The sequence below is a fragment of the Solanum verrucosum genome, unplaced genomic scaffold (assembly GCF_900185275.1).
Source record: "Solanum verrucosum unplaced genomic scaffold, falcon-dt-bn FXZP01000022.1, whole genome shotgun sequence".
NCBI classification, from domain to species: Eukaryota; Viridiplantae; Streptophyta; class Magnoliopsida; order Solanales; family Solanaceae; genus Solanum; species Solanum verrucosum.
In genome coordinates, this window is record NW_026020086.1 from 1813634 (window position 1) to 1824680 (window position 11047).

The following is an 11047-nucleotide window of genomic DNA, read 5'->3' on the forward strand; positions in this document are numbered from 1 at the left end:
GTGATTTATAAATTGATATCAATGGAATTTCGAGAGTCAATTAAATTTTTTTATATAACTTTTAAATATTTAAGTTGTTAATTATTATGATTTATAGTGTTATTTATATTTATACAATTTTTAGATATATAACAAACTAAAAAAAAGACATAATTTTTCCATATTTGGTAAACAAATAAAGTAATTAGCATTTTAAAAAAATGATTTTGCCATAAAAAATAAAATGAAAGAAGTTATGAGATATAAATAAAGAAAAGGAAATAAGAAGTGGGACCTATATTATAGTATGCATTAATTAATCTTAATTAATACTCCCTCCGTCCCTTTTTAGTTGTCCACTTTAGAAATGGCACACAGATTAAGGCAACAATGATTAGCACAGTGAAGTTACAATTTTACCCTTATGACAACTTTTCACTTCAAAATTACAACCACTTATTTGAATTCAAGTGAAATAAATTGGAGGGAAACAACATACACTTTTACAATTTTCAAGAAGTGTAAATAAGGGTACAATAGGAAAAAATTTGTTGTCCTTTCTTGATATGTCAAAATGAACAACTAAATAGGGACAACTAAAAAAGGAAATATGGACAAGTAAATAGGGATGGAGGGAGTAGAAGGAAAGTGGAGAAAAAGAATGGCCCACATGCATGGAAACTAGGCAAATCTTTTTTGCGGCTGAAAAGTAAAATGTGGAAGGGTTTTTATGTCCCAAATTTTTATAAGTACAACTACAAAAAAGTGAAGTACAATATTATTCGTTCGAAAAATATTAAAAATTGGACCAAATTGCCCTTAAGCTTTCCTAAATATGGCAAAAAACAGTCATATTGAAAGTAGAAAAACTCTCATTTATATAAGAGAAAAGTATTCAAATCTCTACTCAACATGGTGCTTCAAGGAGAACCTGAAGCCAGTTGCTAGTAGAAGTTGTGACACAAAGAGCAAAGTGGAGTGTTCCCAAAGAAATGGTATAAACAATGGTATTCAAATCCCAATGCATCAATTCCAAAGATTCATAAAATTTGAACTTTACCTTTCTTGTATGATAGCTTTTCTAGATATAAGGCAACTAATAGATGATACTTTACCAACAATAACATATTGAGTATAATTTTACAAGTAAAATCCGAGGGAAGATAGGGTGTATACAAACCTTATCTCTTATCTTAGTGAGATAGAGAGTGTGTTTCCTATAGATTGGTAGATACTTTACCAACAACAATAACATACCAAGTGTAATCCCACAAGTGAGATCTAAAAAAGACATTCCGTAGATGAGATCCAAAGGAGGATAAAATGTATGCAAACCTCACCTCTACCTTTGTGACATAGAGAGGTTGTTTCCGATAGATTGATAGATACCTTACCAACAACAACATACCTACTATAATCGATACCAACAACATACCCAATATAATCCCACAAGTAAGATCTAAAAAAGGTAAGATATATGCAAATCTTACCCCTATCTTTGTCAGATAGAGATGTCGTTTTCGAAAAATCCCACAAGTGAGGTGTGGGAAAGGTAAGATGTACGAAAGAGAGGTGGTTTCCAATAGACTGACAGATATTTAACCAAGTATGCAGAATATTAGTCCAATTAAATGTAACATGTAGCATAAGTAACAATCCAACACTTCATTTGTTTTGAACAAGGATGGTTAATTTCCTACACTGTCAGAGACAGAAAAGCTAAACCTCCCCTTCTCTTTCCACTACATACTCTCCTCAACCATGATAGAGAAGCAGAATATAAACATCTAACAAACACTTCACTTTCTCTTTTTGGCAGGTGGTTGATCCTCGTCCTCCTCCTCGTCTTCCTCCTCGTCTTCTTCCTCATCACCATCACCATCACCATCATCATCGTCGTCATCACCATCGTCATCATCGTCATCACTCCCTTCGTTGCCATTAGCTGCATGATCCTCCTCAGGATCTCCTTCTTCGTCGTCGTCATCTTCCCCTTCTTCACCTGAGAAATCTTCGTCGTTTGCATCATCGTCATCATCCTGATCCTCAGCATCTCCATCGTCGTCATCATTATCATCCTCTGTATCACTGCCATCTTTGTTCTGGGTACATGCTTGGTTCTTTTGACTAAGCGCCTCAAAGGGAAACCTAGAATTGACATCATTAGACTCGTTGAAGCTTGTAACATGGAGCTTCCAGTTCAGTGATACCAAGAATGCAGGTGAGACAAATATTACCTTCTGCCGGGGCTTATCAACTCCGACAATGGAGCAATGCTTACAAACTCCGACGATGGAGCAATGCTTACAAACTCTGACGATGGAGCAATGGTTGCCAACTCTGGCAATGGAGCACCATCCTTCAGCAAACATCCCACCTGAAATCCAAAAACTTCCTTAAGGGGATTTAGGCAAAAATTTGAGGAACATCAAGTCCCCAATCAGTGCACCGTAAGCTTAATGACATGTAGCAGTGAACATGAAGTTTCACAGTATCAAATGACACAAATGCTGTTATGTTTAACGGGGCAGAACAACCAGAATTCAAGGTAAAAGCCAAAAGTAAATTAAATCTTCAAGGCTTGTGAGTACAAATATGCTTCAAGAAGGCACTAAACATACGAAATGCCTACATACATAAAAATTCTTTAGCATTAGCATTTACAGCGGTGACAAATGTCATGGAAAGAAGATGACTCATCACAATCAAACATGAAGCTCTGTTCAAAGAAATAGTACCAAGCCAGAATAATTATGACCAGTAGAACAGCAAGATCCAATAAAAAATGTCACAAATAGCAGAAAATTGAACTAGAAAACCATATTTGACAGCACATATCGATGTTCAAAATGTTAGTCTGATCTGTGCATAATTTCAAATATATGAGCAACAATTATTGCACAAATATTCTCTATGCTACTTCTTCCATAATCTTCCTAAAATTCATGACTCATGATAGTTTACTTTAAAGAACTCTTGTTTCTTCAACTTTCTTTTTGATAAGGTAGGTTAAAACCATTGTTTCAACCAACTTCTACAATTATAATCCTTAAATCTGAGCATAACAAACAGCGGTGTATGAATTATAGGGAAGTAGAACAGAGAACATCTATTAGAGAATACCACACAGAGGCGTCTGAATTATAGGAAAAAGAAAACACAAAACACTTATATATACTGCGTTGACAAGGAGATGATTTCATCTCAAGAAGCTTTGTATGGTTAGGATGTGAATAATGTAAATCAGCTTTAAGACGCTACTAGACTTTCTCTTCTTTTTTTTAATAACTGTAGTGTTTGGGGCAGCTTACTTGCACCTCGACGTATTGTACCTGCATCCTCCCCACTAGGTAACTCCCACTAAAGTTTAGGCAGATGGGGGACAGGGAGAGACGCTACTGGACAGTGGCAGTAGTCAATTACAAATCAAACACAACCCACGTTTAAATTTTCATCTCCAAACATTGTAGGCCAGCAAGGTTAGAAGTTTTCGTAACATTAACAGCCTCACAATAAGCAAGGTTTACAGGATTTAACATGGGATTAGCCCTTTGTTAATAGCTTTACGTACCTGTCCTTCACAATCCTCTACTCTTTTGACCACTGAAATATCATGACGATGTGAAATTGCTTGTGGTAATAGCCCTGGATTTCCTCTAAGATAAGGCCTTAATGGAACTTTCGTAAGCTCTCCTTGTAGTGACATGACCATACATGTCATCATGAAGGAGAATAATACGTGGAGGGACATGGCATATCTCAATACCATTTTCACTAATAGAACTAGTGAAGAGAACTTTTCTCATTGGGGCTTAAATATAGAAGATTCACATAACAAGAGGGGAGAGTAGTTACAATTACTTGAATTTGGCATTGACATTCAATGCTGGTTTAGGAATAGGTTACTTTATGTTTGAAACATTTATTAGTCTACTAAATGAAATACAAGTAACAGCTTTGTTAATGAAACAGTTTCAACATTCATGTATTCGAATAAATTATGGTTTTACAGGTTGGTCTTTTGTTAGTAAGAGTCAGAACCAATGTTTTGGACGCAAAAGGCGACGACGGTCTGCCTCACCACAAGGCGAGATGAGCGGCAAGGCACTCGCCTTTTTGAAGTGCGGCCATCACCAAATAAACCAAAAAATTAAGATATTTAACTGCATATATAAATAATGAAAATTTCAATAGCAATAACATATTAGCAAATATTTCAATTCAACTGAAAATGGATTGTAGATACTAAAAGTCTAGAACTTGAATGAGAAAAAAAATAACAAAAGTCAAAATAGTGAGAAAAAAAAAACAGAGATAGATATAACTCTGAAGTGTGAAGAAGGAAAAAGAAACATAGGAAGAAAAAATCTGAAGAGGAAATGTGTATTAGTTGGACTTTGGAGTCACTGAAGAAATCTAGTCGAGTGGACTAGTTGGAGTCACAATCGCAGTCTAAAAGTGCAATTGTGAAAATTTGGAAAGAAAACCCTAAAATTACCCTTTTAACTCTAGAAATCCTAAATTGGTCGCATTCTTTTTTTAAGAAAATACAAAAGGCCACGCCTTTGTCGCCTTTTGAAGATGGCAGTGCCACAAAGCTTAATAGGCGATGAAGGGTCGCCTCGCCTCTCACCATTGGCGACCGCCTTTCACAACACTGAGTCAAAAAGGTTAGAAGATCTGACGATTAAGTACAACAACAACATACCTAGTGTAATCCCACATTGTAAGGTCTGTGAAGGGTAAACTGTACACAGACCTTACCCTTGCACCTTGGAGGTAGAGAGACGGCCTCCAATAGACCCTCGACAAGATCTGATTATACTAAGTGTATAAGTAAAAGTTATCTAAAACTAATTAACTAACTCTAGAAGGTAAAGGTCTGAAAACCACAGTGTAATAGCCTAATCATTACTACCTCGTGAAGGTAGAGACACTATTTGTAATAGATCCTCCCTTCATGTAAAACATATCAACAGAAAAAGACAAGTAAAGCAAATACAGTAACAAAGAATCCATGCTAAAAACAATGAAAAATAACACAGTAGCATAACAAACATTAACAATGAAGAAACAAACTGAATTCTCCAGTAAACAGTTACTTAAAAAAAGAACACAGTCCATATACACAACTTCAAGAACACAATAACAAACACATAAAACTAGAAATTCAAATGAAACAGCTAAATTATCAACTATAAAACCTCAATTACTCTATAAAGAACAAAAAAAAAACTAACCCCAAATAACAAGAACATATTTTCGTCAGTGGGGTTGGACTCGAATACAAAACCACACACAACAGAAGCAAAAAAAGAGCAAGAAAACTAAACCCTACAACATAAAAATCAAAACTTTACAAGAAAACAAAAGGGGAAAAGTGTTTTATTTATACCACCATGAGCAGAGAAGCAACAGATCTCTGAGTAACCAAAAAGGTCTCAACAACAACAGCTTCAAGAACAGAGTTCACCACTATTTTCCCAAAAGCTGCTACTTCAGAGCTGAAACTTTTCACCTCTATTTCCCCTAAAAAAAAAAACCCCAAAATTTCCTTTTTTTTCAAGAAAAAGAAAAACAAGAAAGAGAGTTAAAGTGAAACAAAAACAATTTTGAAAAGAGTTAAGTTGAAAGATTTGGAAGAGAGATGAGGAGAGAGTTTTCTGGGTTAGGGTTGGCTTTGAGTGTACTGTCCCCACATTAGGGGGGGTGGGGTGTTTTTTTTGGAGGGGGTGGGGGGTGGGTTGGAGAAGGAAAAAAGAAAACTTGGGGAAAATAGGAGGGTTTTTGTTTGGGGGTTTGGGGCGGGGGGGGAGGTTACAAATTTTGTCGTTTTCTTTGGGGCGGCTTTACGCTTTGTAAAATAAGGCTTATGTCTTAGACAATCTCCAATTCACCTCTATTTTACTCTCCATTCTCTATATTTGGAGAGTAAAATAGAGAATGGGCACTCAAACCCAACTCTATATTACCCTCTATTCTTCATATTTAGAGAGGTGAATAGTAGTTCTCCAAATTTGGAGAATTACTATTCACACTCTCTATTTCACTTTTTAAATATTTTATTATTATTTCTATTACTTTCTAATTAACATATTATTTTACATATAATGTCATTAATTAAATATCTACTATTCATACTTCTTTTAAATGTAATATAATATTTTAAAAAATATATTATTTAATATAAACTACTTTCATCCCGAATTAATAGTATTTTATTTTGTTTTATTTTCATCGATAATATAATTTGATTTTATTATTAATTTTCACTATAAAGAATACACAAAATTAAAATGATAAGATGAAAAATTTAATTTAAAAATACAACACATAATATGATACTTAAAATACAAGATAACAATACAATACATAACATAAAATTTTAAATGCAAGATAAAATACAATACATAACATAATAATTAATTCGCGATGAAACAAGAATCATGCCGAAAAGATGTTAAACGTGCATTCGGAGTTTTACAATCACGTTTTGCAATTTTTACAGGACCGTCACGTTTTTGGAGAAAGAAAGTGCTACATGATATAATGACTACATGCATTATACTGCACAACATGATAATTGAGGATCAACATGATCTTAATGCACCAATTCAAGATGTCGTAGAGGCTCCTACTCCAACGACATAAATGGTGGTAGATGAAAATCTCCGATTTAAACAACTTCTAGCTAGACATAAAAAAAATTAAGGACAAAAATGCTCATTTTGAACTCTGTAATGCATTAATAGAGAATTTATGGGACCAACGTAATAATTTTAAAAATTGAGTGTTTATATAATTGTATTTCACTTTTATTTGAATTTGTCCATTAATTTGTATATTATATAATATTTTCTTGCAATTTATGTTATTTAAAATTTAGAATAAAATATAATTTTATATTAAATAAAAAAATAAAATTTTATATCACATGAAAATTATATAAAGTAATTATTGGAAAAAAGAAATAAAGGATTTATACTATGAAATAAGAAAATAACAATGAAATAGAAATAATAATATAATATTGAGAAGAGAAAAAAAGATTCATTTTTAGAGAGTAAAATAGAGAATTGGGTTGGAGTTGGTTGTCTGAAAAAATAGAGAACTCTATATTTGGAGAGTAAAATAGAGTGTAGGGTTGGAGATGCATTGAGGCCCCCAAATTTTGGGAGCCTCAATTTTATTTTTAAGAATAAATTATGCGTTAAATTTTTATAGAAAAAATTGATTATTTATGATAAAAAGTACAATATTTTAAAAAATATATTATTTCACCCACTTTAACATCTTTTGTACTTTGTTAAATAAGAATTAATAGTGAAAAGTATTGAATAAAGTGTATTACGAATTCTTTTTTATTTGTTTTTAAATTTTAGTTTCAAGCATTACAACAAGCATATTAAAATGGGGTATACCAAATCATCAACTTCTTGAGATTCTATGATTCTACTCTCTATCTTTATTTAATATTTGTCAACTTATTACTTATAGAATTATGTTAACAATTCATATAATAATTGTCTTACTAAAATGATGTATTTCAATGTTGAAGTGATAAAATCTTACCTAAAACTAATAACTGAAAAAACAATATTAAATTTCATCTAAATAGTGTAAGAAAAGTAAAATTTGAATAAATACGTATACGAAGTTTGTTTATATTTAAGGCCTCAAATTGAAACTTCGCTTTAGGCCCCCGATTATGTGAACCGCCCTTGGTTTGGGGCAAGTAAAATACAAAGAGGTAATACTGTAGGCGGAATGAGATAAATAAGGATGTTTCTCGAAATATTTTATGAGATTTTTCACCGTCTTACACCTTGTTTGGATGGTTGTTACCTGTAGTTGTTTAGAGGGTTGTTACCCATAGTATTGTATTTGTTAGTATCGTTTTGTTGGGGCAAGTAAACTACAAAGGGGTAGTTCTGTAGGCGGGATGAAATAAATAACGATGTTTCTCGAAATATTTTATGAAATTTTTCACTGTTTTACACCTTGTTTGGATGTTGTTACCTATAGTATTGTATTGTTAGTTTAAATACAATGTTTGTTTTGATTGTGTTTTAATTATATTGTATCGTATCGTTTCGTTTAAAATTCATTGTTAGACAACAATGAAAAGACTGATTTTATGTAACGACCGATTTGATGTGATCGCGTCGTTACCTTAATATTTTCTGTTCATTTTTTCTTTACTTATTATTTAGTATTTCTATTTTATCATTACCTTACCTTTTTCATAATAATTCTATCCCGTACACTATTTTTCTTATAGGTTTATCATTCAAAATCTGAATATGTGACATTATGTAACGATGGAGAACGATATAATTTATCCAAACATTGTATTCATTAGAACATACAGAATGATACAATACAACACAGTACAATACAATACGATACATTATGAAACAATAAGTAACAACCATCCAAACAGAGTGTATCATAAACTAGTATGTAATGACCCGGGAGGTCATTTTTGGAAATTTTGAACTATTCGTTTAACGTGAGTTAATTAATTAATGGATATTTGTAGATAAATGACTTAATCGATAGTTAATGGGCTAAAATGATAATTTATTTAAGTTCCTATGCCATTTAGCCTATATTTATTCAATTTCTGCCTGAATTAATTGCTCTAGGCTTTCCTTAATTGCTGCACACATATGTATTTATATAACAATATTATATGGAGTATGTAGTTGGATATATGTATAATGATAAGTAATGATTGCCAATTTGGTTCTTTAAAGTTAAATAACAAATCACGTGATTGGTTGTAAATTAGGATAATTTTGGAATCAGTTTGTTAGTGGGTAATCAGTGAATAATTGTGACTAGTTGGGTGATTTGATTATAGATAATTTGATGTGTATTGTTGAATATTGAAAAAGAGAAAAGACAAAATATTTGTCATAAATTGGTAGTTGTTCAACGTGGGTCCTGAAAAATTGTGTGACTAACTTTAATGAAAAAATTGATAGGTAATGATTGCTACAATATGTGTGGTTAGCAATTAGGAATTAGAATTGGAGATACAGTGAGGACATATGTATTCTTAGGTTTGGAGGTGGTGTTCTTTCCTTGGTAATTTGGTTTAATTTCCTATTATTATTACATTATGAGTTGAGTTTTGACATATTGAGATAGATAATTAAATATTATATTTATCGTATTATATAAATACCATTCGAATTATGACATCCGATAAAATTGGAACTTAACCCAGAGCTTGAAACTTAGGAACTTGATTGTAGATTTGAGTGATCTTTTGGGTCTAGGCTAAACCTATAGTAATATGGGTGTTGTTAGTTTCAAAATCTTATTGTGAATATGTACTTGAATAGATTGCATTGGTTTGGAAGCTCAACGAAAAGTGAAGGCTCAAGTCCTGGAGTGATTGTTCGGTTATCTGAGGTAAGTGGATTTCTAAACCCTTGTTAAGTGTATGGAATTCATGTATATCCTTGTGGTATATGTTTGGGAGTAATGAGAATTGGTGATGGGTTGATTTGTCCATGTTGAATAATTCTAATGATGGAAAAAAGGGTAATAAAAAGGTAATATGATTAATTGTTGGTGTGTGATGTTTGAGAATGGTTTGAGAGGCTTATTGTTTAATTGTTGATGTTGTATCACGGTTGTATTGTGGTGAATCGTGCATTGATATTAAAATGGTCATCTCATCATTATTTGTGTGAACATGTCATTTGCATTGATTCTGAGACATGATTGTGATAAGTGTTATGTGATAATAGGATGTACTATTTTGAGGGACGTATCGTGCGCCGCGATGGATACTATATTTCGAGGGATGTATCGTGCGCCGAGAAAGATACTATATATCGAGGGTCGTATCGCACACTGCAAGGAATGCATGGACATATATGTCCCCCATGAGTCCCAAACTGAGAGACAACGAGTGTGTATCATTAACGGTTGAGGTGGATGATCTTGAATTGAATACGATTGAGGTGGATTTATAAGAAACTTTTAGTATTGAGTTAAGTTAAATACTTTAGAAAAATTGAATACATCTTAAATAATACATGCAAAATTGGGTGATTTATAAGAATAACGGTTGATATGGATGATCTTAAATTTTTTACCTTGCTTATCTCGTATATAAAATTTCAAATCTAACAAGTTTTCTCCTTTGAATTTAAAAGTATGCAAGTAAAGCAAGCGGAAACTAAAAAATAAAGATCACTTATTATCAATGTCGTATAATTGGCTAATGTGAAGATCGATTGTCGGCCCATCACATACTTTTCTTGTTTTTGTAAGAATGAATTTGCGGTGTTGAAAAATTTTAAACCAAATTAATTAATTTTTAACGATCCAACTTAGAAGTCTTTAGTTGAAGAATAAATTATAAATATATGATCAAATATTGCTATAACAATATTTCATTATAACATTATGATTTTCTCAAACTACATGTTAAGTCAAGTAATATACTTATTTTAATCAACAAATCATTTAATTTTCCTTTTTTTTTAAATTTTAAAAAAATGAAGCATATACTCAAACAAGCAAACATAACTTTAAATTCCAAAAAAAAACACGCTCAAGAAAAAAGTTGTATGTGGCTCACGTATCAATACATGCAAAATACATGAAAAAAGGTTAAAATATTGAAGCAGGCAAGTCATCCTTGGCTACTAAACAATAATATGGCTCTCCTCTTCATGTAAGATCTCTCTTCTTTCATATATATATATATATATATATATATATATATATATATTGAGATGATTTCTATAAGGCAAGTTAGTCATCTATTTATAGTCACAACAAATTAGTAAAAATGGAGAAATAAGCATCTTTTTCAAAAATATAGTAGCTTTATGTTTTCCTTTATTGCTTTGACTTTTGGTTTCTTAGCTACATTATCTAATTTCCCACATTGGAATAAGTTCTTATCCTTAGTGGGAATGTATTGCATCCCAATACCATAGAACCATACTGAAAGATTTATTTAATTTTTAATATTATTATTGTGATATTTAATTGTTTCCCAACACCATATATATGCCCAATGATCTAAAGTATATCAAGC

At 32.0% G+C, this 11047-nt stretch overlaps 1 protein-coding gene across 4 annotated transcripts; it reads right to left on the reverse strand.

The window, feature by feature from the left end:
* Window positions 1-1638: 1638 nt before the first annotated feature.
* Window positions 1639-5682, reverse strand: LOC125824580 (uncharacterized). 4 transcript variants are annotated; one of them, XM_049503984.1, is made up of 4 exons: window positions 5378-5682; window positions 2288-2356; window positions 2217-2254; window positions 1639-2127 (listed from the first exon to the last, which is right to left on the reverse strand). In XM_049503984.1, exons 1-4 carry the CDS (start codon window positions 5378-5380, stop codon window positions 1779-1781), a joined length of 459 nt encoding a protein of 152 aa, XP_049359941.1. In that variant the 5' UTR covers window positions 5381-5682; the 3' UTR covers window positions 1639-1778. The 4 variants fall into 4 exon arrangements, with proteins under 4 accessions (XP_049359941.1, XP_049359940.1, XP_049359939.1 ...); XM_049503983.1 differs by having other exon boundaries at window positions 5375-5678; XM_049503982.1 differs by having other exon boundaries at window positions 2217-2356; window positions 5378-5681.
* Window positions 5683-11047: the final 5365 nt, after the last annotated feature.